The 18,675-nt window shown below is 41.3% G+C and overlaps 1 protein-coding gene across 1 annotated transcript in view; it reads left to right on the forward strand.

The window, feature by feature from the left end:
* LOC124259693 (pyruvate dehydrogenase phosphatase regulatory subunit, mitochondrial-like) overlaps nucleotides 1–18,675 on the forward strand; it is a 70,166-nt gene that overhangs the window by 34,423 nt on the left and 17,068 nt on the right. Inside the window, exons 5-11 of the mRNA XM_046693884.1 lie at nucleotides 481–562; nucleotides 1,381–1,462; nucleotides 2,019–2,140; nucleotides 5,713–5,827; nucleotides 6,556–6,708; nucleotides 8,181–8,305; nucleotides 13,873–14,065. Coding sequence (XP_046549840.1) covers nucleotides 481–562; nucleotides 1,381–1,462; nucleotides 2,019–2,140; nucleotides 5,713–5,827; nucleotides 6,556–6,708; nucleotides 8,181–8,305; nucleotides 13,873–14,065 — 872 coding nt within the window. The remainder of the gene's footprint in view (nucleotides 1–480; nucleotides 563–1,380; nucleotides 1,463–2,018; nucleotides 2,141–5,712; nucleotides 5,828–6,555; nucleotides 6,709–8,180; nucleotides 8,306–13,872; nucleotides 14,066–18,675) is intronic.

Below are 18,675 nucleotides of genomic sequence, written 5' to 3' on the forward strand. Positions count from 1 at the left end.
TCAGTGTCTTGATGTACCATAATTATGTTCCCATGATTGATTTGCCATTTCATGAGTTTGTCACAGGTACCACCAGCAGTGCAAGATATGCAAGATATACTAAACAATACACAAATATCAGGTACCATCACTTATTGGTATTATTGTCAGGTTGCTATTATTTATTCTGAAACATCACCTCTCTCTGTTGATGGCCATTTCAACTACAACCACATCTCATTTTATGTGATGGTTTCTCTTTAAAAAAATTGAAATTCTGAATGGAAGTGGTAAAGAAATTGAAACAATTTGATTTAAAAAGCTGATGTCTGAAAAGCTCAATGTCTTCTTTACACATCTTTCATCTGGATGGATCAGATCCCTTCAGGTTCATTTGTCCCCACCTTCTGTGGAGAGATTATCAGATGTCCTAACAGAGAGGTATTGTGTCGTCGGAGATGTCACAAATGTCACTCTGAGACTCATCTTCTTCCTATACAGATACGGTGGTGTGGAATCCCACATTGTGAGTCCGTCAGAGATCGCCGACATCAACCCTCTTGTACGCCATGAAGACTTAGTGGTGAGATCTACATTGTATTTAATCTGTCCAAGATAAGGGGTGTTCAGTTCAATGTACACCGTGAAGTGTTAGCACTGGACATCAACCCTCTTGTACGCCATGAAGACTTAGTGGTGAGATCTACATTGTATTTAATCTGTCCAAGATAAGGGGTGTTCAGTTCAATGTACACCGTGAAGTGTTACTTCTGGACATCAACCCTCTTGTACACCGTGATGACTTAGTGGTAAGATCTACATTGTATTTAATCTGTCCAAGATAAGGGGTGTTCAGTTCAATGTACACCATGAAGTGTTAGCACTGGACATCAACCCTCTTGTACGCCATGATGACTTAGTGGTGAGATCTACATTGTATTCAATCTGTCCAAGATAAGGGGTGTTCAGATCAATGTACACCGTGAAGTGTTACTACTGGACATCAACCCTCTTGTACACCATGAATACTTAGTGGTGAGATCTACATTGTATTCAATCTGTCCACGATAAGGGGTGTTCAGATCAATGTACACCGTGAAGTGTTTGTACTGAGGGCTAAAAGTTACGATGACCCTTCGTCTGTTGCACCACACCCATGCATGTCTCCGTCATCTTGTTGATTGGTGCCACTGAGGTGACTATTCCTTCCCTGTGAAACAAACAAAATGCAGTTGTCACTCTGTATGTGAATGTCTAATTAAAGGTTTATGATAACCTAGAAGTCACCCCAGTTTAGCTCCACTGAAGTGTCTTACCTAGCTAGTGGAACATCACAATGTCTACATGCTACTGAATGTTAGCCCAGGTGAGATAATCTAACCACTGGCTGGTTCTGTGCAGGGAGGCCTGTATGTACCAGAAGATGGCGTCACAACAGCCCCAGATGTTGCCATGGTGCTGAGTGGGCTGGCGAAACAGAAAGGTTGGTGTTTAAAGAGGACATGTTCCATGTCAACTTGTTATACAGATTTCATGTAAGTAATGTGTTGCATACAATGATCAAATAGTGAACCATTTTGTTAATGTTCAGATGTGACCCATTGAGAGCTGGCTACTATGACTTTAGCTTCACTATATCACAGAACAAATTCCACTTACTTGTGAATTGTATTACACTGAACTTAGCAGTACACGACCCATGTAATTGCAACTGATATGTAATGGAGACAAGAAGTAAGTTGTGGATGATATTGTCTTGACCTTGTGAAACAACCCCTTCCATCAGGGTACAAACACAACATGGTGACTAAGTCGGACCACGCTGACCACTGGTTTGCTGATTAAGATACTGCCCAGATAGCATTCGGAGGTGGCCCAGCGTTGGCAATGTTGGCAAAACCATTGCCAACATTGGGTCAATGTCTGAATGCTGTCTGGGTGAGTATTGTTTATCATCTGGAATATCTACCAGAGCTAGACTACACTAGGATCAAATAGGTTGAAGGTGAGCTTCAGTAGCTTGGTGTTGTGTGTTCCAGGAGTGAAGGTGATGGAGGGTGTGCAACTTGACAGAATTCTCACCAAAAATGACCGAGTCTATGCTGTGGAAACTTCCCTTGGTACAATCAACTGTGAATACTTCGTGAACTGTGGAGGACAGGTTGGTTTTACCTAGGTATCACAATGTTTGAGTGTGTCTCCAGGAGGTCTGCAGCTGATGAACTCATGTCGTAGCAGATCTTTCAGGGGTAGTCTTGTTTGTACAGTGTTGGTTTCTCCATTCCCAACTACTGGTTTGAATTTCTATGTGGTCACTGAAAGAAAAAAAATTGTACTCACTCACTGACTCTTTGATCACATATTTTCAAGTAACAGTTCAGTCTTTCCCAACCACGCTTATGGTATTTTGCTATGTGTGGTCATGTGATGAGGTACAATGCTATGTATGGTCATGTGATGAGGTACAATGCTTTGTGTGATGTGATGAGGTACAATGCTATGTATGGTCATGTGATGAGGTACAAAGCTATGTGTGATCATGTGATGAGGTACAATGCTATGTGTGGTCATGTGATGAGGTACAATGCTATGTATGGTCATGTGATGAGGTACAATGCTATGTATGGTCATGTGATGAGGTACAATGCTATGTATGGTCATGTGATGAGGTGCAATGCTATGTTTGGTCATGTGATGAGGTACAATGCTATGTATGGTCATGTGATGAGGTACAATGCTATGTGTTGTCATGTGATGAGGTACAATGCTATGTATGGTCATGTGATGAGGAACAATGCTATGTATGGTCATGTGATGAGGTACAATGCTATGTTTGATCATGTGATGAGGTACAATGCTATGTATGGTCATGTGATGAGGTACAATGCTATGTATGGTCATGTGATGAGGAACTATGCTATGTGTAGTCATGTGATGAGGTACAATGCTATGTATGGTCATGTGATGAGGAACTATGCTATGTGTGGTCATGTGATGAGGTACAATGCTATGTGTGGTCATGTGATGAGGTACAATGCTATGTGTGGTCATGTGATGAGGTACAATGCTATGTATGGTCATGTGATGAGGTACAATGCTATGTATGGTCATGTGATGAGGTACAATGCTATGTGTGGTCCTGTGATGAGGTACAATGCTATGTATGGTCATGTGATGAGGTACAATGCTATGTATGGTCATGTGATGAGGTACAATGCTATGTATGGTCATGTGATGAGGTACAATGCTATATGTGGTCATGTAAAGGGGTACAATGCTATGTGTAGTCATGTGATGAGGCACAATGCTATGTATGGTCATGTGATGAGGTACAATGCTATGTATGGTCATGTGATGAGGAACTATGCTATGTGTAGTCATGTGATGAGGTAAAATGCTATGTATGGTCATGTGATGAGGAACTATGCTATGTGTGGTCATGTGATGAGGTACAATGCTATGTGTTGTCATGTGATGAGGTACAATGCTATGTGTGGTCATGTGATGAGGTACAATGCTATGTATGGTCATGTGATGAGGTACAATGCTATGTATGGTCATGTGATGAGGTACAATGCTATGTGTGGTCCTGTGATGAGGTACAATGCTATGTATGGTCATGTGATGAGGTACAATGCTATGTATGGTCATGTGATGAGGTACAATGCTATGTATGGTCATGTGATGAGGTACAATGCTATGTATGGTCATGTGATGAGGTACAATGCTATGTATGGTCATGTGATGAGGTACAATGCTACTTGTAGTCATGTGATGAGGTACAATGCTATGTGTGGTCATGTGATGAGGAACAATGCTATGTATGGTCATGTGATGAGGTACAATGCTATGTATGGTCATGTGATGAGGTACAATGCTATGTTTTGTCATGTGATGAGGTACAATGCTATGTATGGTCATGTGATGAGGTACAATGCTATGTATGGTCATGTGATGAGGTACAATGCTATGTATGGTCATGTGATGAGGTACAATGCTATGTATGGTCATGTGATGAGGTACAATGCTATGTGTGGTCATGTGATGAGGTACAATGCTATGTATGGTCATGTGATGAGGTACAATGCTATGTTTTGTCATGTGATGAGGTACAATGCTATGTATGGTCATGTGATGAGGTACAATGCTATGTATGGTCATGTGATGAGGTACAATGCTATGTATGGTCATGTGATGAGGTACAATGCTATGTATGGTCATGTGATGAGGTACAATGCTATGTGTGGTCATGTGATGAGGAACAATGCTATGTATGGTCCTGTGATGAGGTACAATGCTATGTATGGTCATGTGATGAGGTACAATGCTATGTATGGTCATGTGATGAGGTACAATGCTATGTATGGTCATGTGATGAGGAACAATGCTATGTGTGGTCGTTGTGATGAGGTACAATGCTATGTATGGTCATGTGATGAGGTACAATGCTATGTATGGTCATGTGATGAGGTACAATGCTATGTGTAGTCATGTGATGAGGTACAATGCTATGTATGGTCATGTGATGAGGTACAATGCTATGTATGGTCATGTGATGAGGTACAATGCTATGTATGGTCATGTGATGAGGTACAATGCTATGTATGGTCATGTGATGAGGTACAATGCTACTTGTAGTCATGTGATGAGGTACAATGCTATGTATGGTCATGTGATGAGGTACAATGCTATGTATGGTCATGTGATGAGGTACAATGCTATGTGTGGTCATGTGATGAGGTACAATGCTATGTATGGTCATGTGATGAGGTACAATGCTATGTATGGTCATTTGATGAGGTACAATGCTATGTATGGTCATTTGATGAGGTACAATGCTATGTATGGTCATGTGATGAGGAACAATTCTATGTATGGTCATGTGATGAGGTACAATGCTATGTATGGTCATGTGATGAGGTACAATGCTATGTATGGTCATGTGATGAGGTACAATGCCATGTATGGTCATGTGATGAGGAACAATGCTATGTTTGGTCATGTGATGAGGTACAATGCTATGTTTGGTCATGTGATGAGGTACAATGCTATGTATGGTCATGTGATGAGGTACAATGCTATGTGTGGTCATGTGATGAGGCACAATGCTATGTGTAGTCATGTGATGAGGTACAATGCTATGTATGGTCATGTGATGAGGTACAATGCTATGTATGGTCATGTGATGAGGTGCAATGCTATGTATGGTCATGTGATGAGGTACAATGCTATGTATGGTCATGTGATGAGGTACAATGCTATGTTTTGTCATGTGATGAGGTACAATGCTATGTATGGTCATGTGATGAGGTACAATGCTATGTATGGTCATGTGGTGAGGTACAATGCTATGTATGGTCATGTGATGAGGTACAATGCTATGTTTGGTCATGTGATGAGGTACAATGCTATGTATGGTCATGTGATGAGGTACAATGCTATGTATGGTCATGTGGTGAGGTACAATGCTATGTATGGTCATGTGATGAGGTACAATGCTATGTGTGATCATATGATGAGGTACAAAGCTATGTGTGGTCATGTGATGAGGTACAATGCTATGTGTGATCATGTGATATGGATTATGTGTGATCCGGAGAAAAGAAAAAGAAAAATTTCCAGCATGTAACTGCTAGTATTACCAGGTCCTGTGGACATCCAGTCGAGATGTTGAAGCGGATTCCTCTGCAGGTTGTGAGTATGAACTAAATCGTAAATTATTGTCTGATGCAGTGGGCTCGTGAGATTGGCAAGAAGTCATCCCCGGAAGTGAAGGTTCCCCTACACTCCTGTGAACACTACTACATTGTCACCAAGCCTATTGAAGGTGTCCCCAGCAACATGCCAGGTAGGAGGGCTGTTACCAGACACTTTGTTACAGTACGTTACATATTTCACTAGTAAGGTCGCTACATTGTCACCAAGCCTATTGAAGGTGTCCCCAGCAACATGCCAGGTAAGAGGTCTGTAACCAGACACTGTGTTACAGTAGTTACACATCTCACTAGTAAGGTCGCTACATTGTCACCAAGCCTATTGAAGGTGTCCCCAGCAACATGCCAGGTAAGAGGTCTGTAACCAGACACTGTGTTACAGTAGTTACACATCTCACTAGTAAGGTCGCTACATTGTCACCAAGCCTATTGAAGGTGTCCCCAGCAACATGCCAGGTAGGAGGGCTGTAACCAGACACTGTGTTACAGTAGTTACATATCTCACTAGTAAGGTCGCTACATTGTCACCAAGCCTATTGAAGGTGTCCCCAGCAACATGCCAGGTAGGAGGGCTGTAACTACAAACTTATCTTGATATATATTGGCAGTAAGGTGACAATACCTGACACAATAACATCTTGCCATGTGAGCACTGCCAGTATGTTATAAATATATATATATGTAAATTGATTTCTGATTGAAGCATAGTTCCTGAAATACAAATGCAGTCTGTCACTTACCTGGACAGTGTGATTTTCAATACTGCTGACTGAAGCAGAAAATATAGCAGTAAGATACTAGCGGACACTAATACGGCTTGAGAGTGCAGGTTGATCAGTATATTGAGTCTACCCTGTTTCAGTTATTCGAGACTATGATGGTTACTGCTACTTTCCGGAATGGAATGGCGGTGTTCTTGCCGGAGGGTTCGAGCCGGTGGCCAAGCCAGTGTTCACTCATGGTATTCCAGACAAGTTTGAGTTCCAGCTGCTGCCAGAAGATTGGGACCACTTTCGTGAGTAGCTCCCGTGTACAGGACTCTACACAGTGAACAGAAACATGTCCAATACAAAAGGACTGTAATGCTATACCCTCCAATATCCATGCTTTAACTTTCATTCCTTAATAAATATGACAAGTTTACTGCCATGGACTGCCATGTGTAAATATAGTAATTGTACCCGAGACATCCAATGTGACCTTATGTTCAGGGACAATAACTGGTTAGGAGATACAATTTCTGTGGAAATGTTTGGTGGTATTCAAAGGTAAATGGCTTGGTGCGGTATGTGTTTTCCACTTTATTGTGTGATATGCACACTGGGTCAGCTGCAGCCCCAGGTTTGACTGGACAGTCTCCGATGCAGAGTTCATGTCTACAGCAATAGTGTTCTAGTCTCTTACTGTATATAGCAACAGGGATCTTGTATAGTAATACAGTTTCTATGTGTAACAACAGTGTTCCTGTCTATTACAACAGTGTTCCTGTCTATTACACCAGTGTTCCTGTCTATTACAACAGTGTTTCTGTCTATTACAACACTGTTCCTGTGCATAACAACAATGTTTCTGTCTATTACAACAGTGTTCCTGTCTATTACAACAGTGTTCCTGTGCATAACAACAATGATTCTGTCTATTACAACAGTGTTCCTGTCTATTACAACAGTGTTTCTGTCTGTTACAACACTGTTCCTGTGCATAACAACAATGTTTCTGTCTATTACAAAAGTGTTCCTGTGCATTACAACAGTGTTTTTGTATATTACAATAGTGTTTCTGTCTATTACAACAGTGTTCCTGTCTATTACAATAGTGTTCCTGTGCATTACAACAGTGTTTCTGTCTATAACAACAGTGTTCCTGTCTATTACAACAGTGTTCCTGTCTATTACAACAGTGTTTCTGTCTATTACAACAGTATTCCTGTCTATTACAACAGTGTTCCTGTGCATAACGACAATGTTTCTGTCTATTACAACAGTGTTCCTGTCTATTACAACAGTGTTTCTGTGCATAACAACAATGTTTCTGTCTTTTACAACAATGTTCCTGTCTATTACAACAGTGTTCCTGTCTATTACAACAGTATTCCTGTCTATTACAACAGTGTTCCTGTGCATAACAACAATGTTTCTGTCTATTACAACTGTGTTCCTGTGCATTACAACAGTGTTTCTGTCTATTACAACAGTTTTCCTGTCCATTACAACAGTGTTTCTGTCTATTACAACAGTATTCCTGTCTATTACAACAGTGTTCCTGTGCATAACAACAATGTTTCTGTCTATTACAACAATGTTCCTGTCTATTACAACAGTGTTCCTGTCTATTACAACAGTGTTCCTGTCTATTACAACAGTGTTTCTGTCTATTACAACAGTGTTTCTGTCTATTACAACAGTGTTCCTGTCTATTACAACAGTGTTTCTGTCTATTACTACAGTGTTGATGCCCATTACAACAGTGATTCTGTGTTGTTTGTAGAGGTTCTACTGGATGAGATCCTGTTCCGGATGCCCTGTTTGGAGACAGCGGAAGTGAGGCAGCTCATCAACGGTCCGGAGAGTTTCACACCTGACTCCAACTGGATCCTTGGAGAATCAGCCGAGGTAAATGGCACAGGAACATTTTACCAGTGTGTGCATCAGTAACATGCTTATTTCATCACAGGTGAAAGTGACATGTTATTTTCACCACATAAAATTCCTACCATTCATCTAATCCTCCTTGTGTTTGTGTGAGACAAGAAATTGTGAACCAGTGCTTTCAACTTAACACACAGATAGACAATTTGATATGTCTAAAATTTCCCAAAGCTACATTTAGTTTAATTAATGATTTCATGTTGTTGTGTATGTATGTTCCGCCTGTAGGCTCTACATTTTACAACAGAAATAATAATTCTGGTTGCCTTATTGATATACTTGAGGCTTTTATACTGGATCATTGGACTGATTTCACGTCATCACATGTATTACTTTGTGGGGATTTTAATGCTCGCATAGCTAATGAAAATAATCCAATCCTTGAGCAAAGTGTAGACTTTGGTAATGATGATGTATATATTGAAGAAGACAATGCCCCTGTCGAGCAGCGAAGCGTCACATGACTCTACTATTAATAGATTTGGACGCATTTTATTGGATTTGTGTTATGTTTGTCGAGTCTGTATATATTGAGCGGGAGAGTTGAAGGTGACAAAAAGTGAGTTTACTTATGTAGGAGAAAGGGGTTCTAGTGTTGTTGATTATTTTCGCATCTGTTAGTTTTTGAGTTTGTAGAAATGCTAAATGTTGGTGATCGGTTGGACTCTGACCATTTCCCCCTTGAGTTATCTTGCAGGTTTCCTTTAAGCAGTCATGCTAAGCGTACTGTAGATTGTGATGACCATGACGCTGACTTTAGATTTGTCTGGGATGAATCGAAGGTAGACTTATTTACTGCATCATTGAGACAGATGCTGCATATCAATGATTATAATTTATTAACTAAACTTGAAAATTCCCATGAAGAGGGCATTGCAGATTTTGTACATTGTCTTCTTCATTCAGCTTCAAGTATGAAAAGACAAATGAAGCATTTTGATCCTGGAACTAGTAAACCTAAATTGAATAAAGCTTGTGAACAAGCGAGGACAGAAAGCAGGAAAGCCCTAAGAAAATTTAGGCGATGTCGTAGTGAATATAATCGTAAAGGTTACTGCAGACTTAGAAACATTTATAAATCTTCTTGCAGAAAGTTCAAATATGATATCAATCGTCAAGACTTGAGCGACTTAATAACTCCTAAACAGCCCGAAACTATTTTGGAAAAATATCGTTCTCTGCAAAGTCGCTCTACCCCATAGTAAAATATATCGCAAACGGAATGGTTATGTCATTTTAAGAATCTCTTTTCCAAGGAAGATATTTCTTACGATGTTGACAATTGGTTATCAGATTGTGACAGCGATGTGCTAAGTGAAGAGTTTAACGATGTTGATAGGCTTGTGCTGGAATCACCTATTACGGAATATGATATACTGAATGCTGTGTCTCGTCTTAAAGTTGGTAAATCTGCTGGAGTTGATGGTGTTATTTCAGAAATGCTAAAATACTCATTACCTGACATTATGCCCTTCCTGGTTAAAATGTTCAATCGAATACATGTATTTGATACAGGTCGTTTCCCTTCCGTATGGGCGCAATCTATTATTATCCGTAATATAAAAGCGAAATGCACAAAATCCTGACAATTATAGGGGTATTTCTCTGACTAGTATTCTAGGTAAAACTTTTACATCTATTATCAACAGTAGGTTAACACAGTGGTCGAATATGAGAGATTTAATACCGGAACCTCAAGCTGGATTTAGAAAGGACTACTCAACATTTGATCATATATTTACCTTGTATGCTATTATTGAGAGATATTTATCCTTTATAGCGAAAGTTGTATGTAGCTTTTGTAGATTTCAAAAGCGTTTGATTCTGTAGATAGAGGTAGAATGTGGAAATGCTTAAGAAATATAGGTTTGAGAGGTAAAATGTATGGTATCATAAGATCGATGTATTCCAATGTAAAGTCATGTGTCCGCTGTGGCTATGGTGTAAGTGACTTTTTCGATTGTCCTGTCGGTCTGCGTCAAGGATGTATTTTAAGTCCTTTACTTTTCTCCTTTTTCATTAACGATTTATATTTAGATATCATGAAGTCTGGTAAACATGGCATCCAACTCTCTCCCGATGTAATCGAACTTTTTATGTTATTATTTGCTGATGATGTCATTCTTATGTCCAGCTCTGTAATTGGTCTTCAAAATCAAATAGATATACTCTCAGCGTATACAGATAAATGGCAGTTGAGTGTGAATCTAGATAAAACAAACATCGTTATATTCGAAGAGGTGGTCCTTTGTCGGCTAGAGAGAAATGGTTTTTAAAGATAAGCGTATGAATGTTGTGAATGATTATAAATACCTTGGCATATTGTTTACCCATACGCTGAATCTGAATAAGTCCGTACTTAACCTGGCGAGGAGAGCAAAGAAAGCTCTTTTACAACTTCACTCTGTTGTTCCTATGCTCGGTCTTGTTCCACCGACTATTTACTTCAAATTATTTGACTCTCAGATACAACCGATTCTACTGTATGGATCTGAAATGTGGGGTTTTAAAGAGTATTATACCATAGAAAAATTCATTTGCTTGCCTGTAAAAGTTTCTAAATGTTGGTTTGTCAACACCAAATGTTATGGTTTATGGTGAATGTGGGAGGTTCCCATTGTACATATCATCTTATTGTCGTTGTTTAAAATATTGGTGTAAAATAATTAATATGCCTGAACATCGTTTACCTAAAAAGCTTTCAATATGCTTTTACATCTTGATTATCTTGGAAAGAATAACTGGACATCTCATATTAAGCACCTTACTATTTAGATATGGTTTTGGTTGTATTTGGTTATCACAGACAGTTGGCAATGCAAATATGTTTATTAAACAGTTTAAATTATCGCGAGGGCTATTGATATGTTTAAGCAGGAATGGCATTCAACTATTAATGAAAGTTCTAGATACGATTCATATCGTCAGTTTAAGTCGTTGCTTGAGCCAGAGTGTTATCTTGCTCACCTTCAATACAGAAATATTCGCAATGCTTTTATACGGTTTAGATTAGGCCTTAATGATTTATTAATTAACCGTGGAAGATATGTTTCTATGGAAAAAACCCAAAGATTATGTCCATTCTGTTTTATTATTGAAGACGAATTCCATTTTATGTTTATTTGTCCTGTATATGAAAATCTAAGAAATAAGTATCTACCGCAACTGTCTTTATCTCAAATCAACGTTAATCTATTGTCTTCCTTACTTTCCAGCAAAGAACCTCCAAAACAACACAAAGTTGCTCTATTTATCTACAATGCATTTTTGTTAAGAAAAGAATTGATTAGTTAGAAAATTGATTATATATGCCATTGTCAAGATGTATCTCTTTTGTATATGGGCCTATGGCCTTTCATACAATAAAATATTGAATTGAATTGAATTGACAATATTGCTTCCATTTTTAACAATTTTTTAATAATCAAGCAATGTTGAGTTGAGTCTGGTCTAGTGCTGCAGGCGTGAATACTGGTGTCATGATTGTTGTGTTGACCGGGTTGTTTATCGTCCTGTTGACTGGACTGTTGACTAGTGGGTATACTGGTCTGTTGACTGGAGTGTTGACTAGTGGGTATGCTGGCCTGTTGACTGGAGTGTTGACTAGTGGGTATACTGGCCTGTTGACTGGAGTGTTGACTAGTGGGTATGCTGGCCTGTTGACAGGAGCGTTGACTAGCAGGTATACTGGCCTGTTGACTAGAGTGATGACTAGTGGGTGTGCTGGCCTGTTGACTGGAGCGTTGACTAGTGGGTATGCTGGCCTGTTGACTGGAGTGTTGACTAGTCGGTATACTGGCCTGTTGACTGGAGTGTTGACTAGTCGGTATGCTGGCCTGTTGACTGGAGTGTTGACTAGTGGGTATACTGGCCTGTTGACTAGAGTGTTGACTAGTCGGTATGCTGGCCTGTTGACAGGAGCGTTGACTAGCAGGTATACTGGCCTGTTGACTGGAGTGTTGTCTAGTGGGTAAACTGGCCTGTTGACTAGAGTGTTGACTAGTGGCTATACTGGCCTGTTGACTGGAGCGTTGTCTAGTGTGTATACTGGCCTGTTCACTGGAGTGTTGACTAGTGGGTATGCTGGCCTGTTGACTGGAGTGTTGACTAGTGGGTATACTGGCCTGTTGACTGGAGCGTTGTCTAGTGTGTATACTGGCCTGTTCACTGGAGTGTTGACTAGTCGGTATGCTGGCCTGTTGACTGGAGTGTTGAGAAAAGCGTTGACTAGTCGGTATGCTGACCTGTTGACTGGAGTGTTGAGAAAAGTGTTGACTAGTCGGTATGCTGACCTGTTGACTGGAGTGTTGACTAGTCAGTATACTGGCCTGTTGACTGGAGTGTTGACTAGTGGGTAAACTGGCCTGTTGACTGGAGTGTTGACTAGTCGGTATGCTGGCCTGTTGACTGGAGTGTTGAGAAAAGCGTTGACTAGTCGGTATGCTGACCTGTTGACTGGAGTGTTGAGAAAAGTGTTGACTAGTCGGTATGCTGACCTGTTGACTGGAGTGTTGACTAGTCAGTATACTGGCCTGTTGACTGGAGTGTTGACTAGTGGGTAAACTGGCCTGTTGACTGGAGTGTTGACTAGTCGGTATGCTGACCTGTTGACAAAAGCGTTGACTAGTCGGTATACTGGCCTGATGACTGGAGCGTTGACTAGTGGGTATACTGGCCTGTTGACAAAAGCGTTGACTAGTCGGTATGCTGACCTGATGACTGGAGTGTTGACTAGTCAGTATACTGGCCTGTTGACTGGAGGGTTGACTAGTGGGTAAACTGGCCTGTTGACTGGAGTGTTGACTAGTCGGTATACTGGCCTGTTGACTGGAGTGTTGACTAGTGGGTATACCGGCCTGTTGACTGGAGTGTTGACTAGTGGGTATGCTGGCTTGTTGACTGGAGCGTTGACTAGTCGGTATACTGGCCTGTTGACTGGAGTGTTGACTAGTGGGTATACTGGCCTGTTGACTGGAGGTTTGACTAGTGGGTATGCTGGCCTGTTGACTGGAGTGTTGACTAGTCGGTATACTGGCCTGTTGACTGGAGCGTTGACTAGTGGGTATACTGGCCTGTTGACTGGAGTGTTGACTAGTGGGTATGCTGGCCTGTTGACTGGAGTGTTGACTAGTGGGTATACTGGCCTGTTGACTGGAGTGTTGACTAGTGGGTATGCTGGCCTGTTGACTGGAGTGTTGACTAGTGGGTATACTGGCCTGTTGACTGGAGTGTTGACTAGTGGGTATGCTGGCCTGTTGACTGGAGCGTTGACTAGTCGGTATACTGGCCTGTTGACTGGAGTGTTGACTAGTGGGTATGCTGGCCTGTTGACTGGAGCGTTGACTAGCAGGTATACTGGCCTGTTGACTGGAGTGTTGACTAGTGGGTTGGCCAGAGCAGTGTCTTTAGTATTGACTGGCATGTTGACTGGCGTGTTAACAATCATATATGTTTGCAATCATGTTGACTGGCGTGTGTTGGCTGGCTTGCTGACCAGCGTGTTGACCCGCGTGTTGACTGTCGTGTTGCAGGTGGCAAACTACTTTGTGGCGGCAGGAATGAACTCCCGGGGGATTGCTGGAGCTGGGGGTGTTGGCAAGTACCTGACAGAGTGGATCTTGGATGGGGAGCCAAGCATTGACCTGTGGGCACACGATGTCCGACGCTTAGCTGGTCTCCATAACAACAAGCGCTTCCTGCGAGATCGAGTCAAGGAGGTCCTAGGTAATCTATCTTGTCTCATCCTTTGGAACAGAAACTGTCAACACTAAACACATGACTACCATGATAAATTACTGGGATCTGGGTTTATTCTAGAACCTTCAAACTTGTAACAATTCAGAAAGGTGAAATTAGTCCATAGCAGTTTAACTGTTGTTGATAGCTTTATGTTAGCTTTTGTTCGCTTTTGAAATAATGTAATTTATAACTGAATTGTGCCTATCCATACCATAATTTATTTCATGCCAAGAAGCTTTTGAGGGAAAAAGACATCCTTTCACTTCAAGCATATTCCTTTGCAACATGTGTGCTGCCTTTGCTTGCCACTCTCTGCATTATGTAAAGCCAGTATTATTCTACAGTAGAGAATGACTCAGAGTAAACCAATGGGCTTTGTAAACTGATATGTTGAGGCTAATAGAATTTATCTGCTCTGTGCATTTTCAGGATGTGAAGAACGTAAGGATGGAAGTAGTATCTGCTTTAAGACTGCAAGATCAGATTTGCATAGTTTGAAATACTAAGTGTTCTGTTTGATATTGGAAATGTAGTCCTTAAATCTGCCTTGCCATGTGTGAAGAAAGCAGACCTGTTAAGAACTTGTTATTGTTGAAAATGGATGAATGAATTGTGAAAAGGTTCCATCCCCATCTATATACTATATTAAGCTTTACATTGCTGGGAAACAGCAATATATTGAATAACACTTTCATGGAATATAACAACAACAACAACAACAACAACAACAACAACAACAACAACTGAGTTCAGACAAAATGGAAGAAATACCCCCCATCCCCCACCCCCACTGGTAAAAATACAGTTAGCTTAGCAACTCTGATCTTGCATGGAAATACTAATTGTGTAAATGATTTTATATTGTCACTATATTTTATCACTTTATCCTGCATATTGGCAAATATGATTTTGCCGCTTACTGAGCTAACAAAGGTAAAAGTGAATTTGACCAAAGGAATCAGATAAGTTATGCTAATGATATTTAAATCATTTTTTTTTATTATCTAACAACCTAACAACTGCCTTACACTGACTGAGTGTAAACTACTCACAGTTTACCGTTCATCCCTGGAGGACACTCTGGGATTGAGCAGGAATACTTGGCGTTATTCCCAACTCACTGTGGCCCCAGATTTTGTTTTTGTTGTGTGATGTCACTGTCAACTTTAGATACTGGGACAATCACAGGTTAAAGTCACTTTGTGAAACATGACTCTGTCTCACATCATTATAGGATTATCCCCTTGTGAAAATCTCACCTGTGGTTGCATGTTTAGTTTGACGGTTACCTCCCCTAGTTTTGAACAAAACAACCTTAGTACTTTGACTGTCGTAAGTCTATGTTAAGGTATGGCAGGTAACCATAGTGCTGAGATTGTACATCCTCTTTCCATGAAGCAGTCTCAGCATTGGGATACCATTGTGGGTGTAATGATTCTATATGATCCCCAGAATCAGATCATATACCATACATTAACTACATGGGTCTGGCGAGTTACATCTGGCCTCTGTCTTGGTTCAAGTGTGTCAATGCTCATGTATTGGAGTAGTGCACCTTCAGCTACTGTAGTGTCAGGACTGTAGAACATTTGAAGTCGTGGCTTGGAGGCCAGGGTGGTCGGTAGGGGATCCTTCATCATCCTGGATCTATACACACAGAGATCAGGTGGTTTGCATGCTTGCTTTATCTGGCATTATTAACAACACCATCCACACCATTGCCCATCCCTGTATTTACTGGCATACAGTCTCTCGCTTTCACTGACCATACTTGGCGCATGTTTAAATCACTGCAGTACTGATGTCCGCTTAAGTCTCCACACCTCGTAGGGATCACATTCAATATTGTTTGTCACTTGTATTACAGGCTTGCTTTTTAATGAGAAATTCCTTCTTGAAATTTGGCAGCTGGTAAAGAATAAGGGAGAATTTTCTAAAGATCTGTACAAGGCAGATTCAAGTCAAACATCAATAACCAAATCAACATGTTACCATGGTTACACAGGTGTTGGCATCATAATGTAAAAACTGATGCCTCATTTTTAGATGTCCAGTTATTTCAGTTTTGAATCGTTTATATTTGTAATTTTTCCTTATCCTGACTCATGCTAATTATGCTTGTCTCCTTCCTCTTGCGAATGATGGTGGAACACTTGAAATCCCTTGAAGTTCCCTTTTAAAAAGCGGACTTAAAATCACTCACCCAGAGTAGCGTCCCTTCCTCCCTTTGGCGCCCTTTTGGTCACCTGACCGACCATGCCTTGTCACTCTCTCCTTCTTCGCCCTTAAGGACGGTTGTGAGAGCACCTGGGTCTCTATACGGCACATATCCTTTTATATTTTCGGACCTTACATCAAAATTATTGCTGTATACGGTTTTTAGGATTATATTCTACATTACGGTTTGAAATTTGTTCTAAATTTTCCATTTGACATGTGTTTTCTTCATGTTTACAATTGATGAAAACTTGTATTCGTTATAGGTACCGAGTGTCTGCGGCTGACCCTCATTTATTATGTCCTAATTGCACTGTTTCATGTTCTTTCAGCTCTCGCTGTTAGTATTGTGTAAAATTAAATTCGGTTGAATTTAATAATTACCTTTTTTCCATCCATAGACGTGCTAAGGACTGGGTACGTAGGTATTCACAAGTCATGTCTAAATCAAGTGATTGCGCTGATAACCGTGTGTTAACCACTGCTGCAGATATTCATAATTCTAGTGAATTGCTGAACGTTTCTCAGGAGCAGGTTGATGTACCAGGGGTGAACATCGGAGGCCATAAGAGATCATCGTCTACTGAGCTGACCTCATCGCAGATGAAGAAGGCCAAATCTTCATCTTCGCAGAAGAAGAAGGCTACTACCATGAAGACTTCAGCGAAGTCTAAGATCAGCTCTACACAGAAGACGAGGTCTTTCTCAGCCGAGATTGTTCCTCCAGAAGAAGCAGATGTTTATGATGATCCACCCATCCTCATACCTGAAGTCACCATCGTCAGTAAGAAGACGAAGCCTGCTTCTACAGCTACATCGGCATTGGTATCAGCGCAGACATTGACAGAAGACCTACTATCAACGCAGACATCGGGTACCAGAGATAGCAGCAGCATCAACTCTTCACGAGTGCAGCGAGCCTTAGATGACGTCTCTTCAGTATCAGATGCATCATCCCTGCAGCAGTCTCTTCAGACAACGCAGAACTTCAACCTGGGACTGTTCATGCAACAGTTTACAGACCAGATGATGTCGATGATGGAATGTTGCTTTGCTCAAGAGAAGGCTGCAATGAAGACCTCTACAACATCTACTAGCCTGCCTGAAGGCTCTACAGTCTCCCCACCACATCTGGATGAAGAGGGAAACCTGCACGAAGGCTCACGGACATGACGATCTTCCCCATCTGAAGTAGACGCCCCAGAGAGTGCTGCTAAGAAGTCTCCACGCAGGAAGGAATCAAGGCGTTCTCCCGAACCCTACAGATGTCGCAGATATGAATCGTCATCTCCATCGGACTCTGACACCCATCAAGAGCCTGCGCGAAGGCACTCCTACAGAGGGGAAGCTACGTCCAGGAATCCACCTTCGCGAAGGTCTATAAAATTATCTCAAACCTCCAGGAAGGATTCAAGATCACATCGGGATTGATCGCCTGCGCGAAGCTCATCTTATAGATCATGTTATAGAGACTCAAGTCGTCGTGCATCCTTAGAGCGAGAGATGTCTAAATCAGAGGATGAAGGTGAAGGCGTCTTCTCCGATACGGAAATTAACTCCTGGATCGCCAATGGCTCGGACTTCTCATCACCTTCTAAGGACACAGATGAGGCGTTTACCTACAAGATGTCCAAAGATGATTTCGACACACTCACTTTTCCACCGACCAACCTGATCTCTCAAGTACTAGACAACCTCAATGCAGCTTTTGATAAAGCCACCAAGTCGCAGAGTCAACACGTCCCGACATTCAACGCAAGGAAATTCCCTCTACATAGGATGGAACCCTTCCTGAAGGCTCCAGAGGTTGATGATGACTATAAGATTATCACCGATTCCTGTCAAAGAACTTACAAAATTGAGGATAAGAAGTTAGCGCAGCTGGATACAACCACCAGCTATCCACTGGGCTACTTTCTTTGGATTAGCCAGATTGAGGGCTATCAATCTCCCCAAACACTCATCTCTCTACAGTTCAAGAATTCCTATTGGCTGTAGAAGACAGGACTGTTATGCAGAAATACTGAGACCATCAATTTATGTCTCGGAGCACCTAGCATCCATCTCCCTATCAGCTGGCTTAGACTCTACTGAGCTTAGACATCTCCATATCCGGTATTGTCAGCATGCACTTGAGTGAACGCTTCACATACAAGTCTCTAGTACACAGAGCCCCATTGTCCTGTCATCATCTTACATCTCCTCGGAGGTTGTCCTGTCTCTAAGACACTACTGAGCCAGAGAAGTCTCTCATGACTACACTACTGGGAAGTTATGATGATCAAATCCATCGACACCTTGGCTATCATCCCCATACTGAGTGAGCCATCAGATGTCCTAACGCTACAACGCTACAAATCTAAGTTTGCAGGAGTCCA

This window comes from Haliotis rubra, unplaced genomic scaffold, assembly GCF_003918875.1.
Source record: "Haliotis rubra isolate DU_JTF1 unplaced genomic scaffold, ASM391887v1 Scf733, whole genome shotgun sequence".
Classification (NCBI taxonomy): domain Eukaryota; kingdom Metazoa; phylum Mollusca; class Gastropoda; order Lepetellida; family Haliotidae; genus Haliotis; species Haliotis rubra.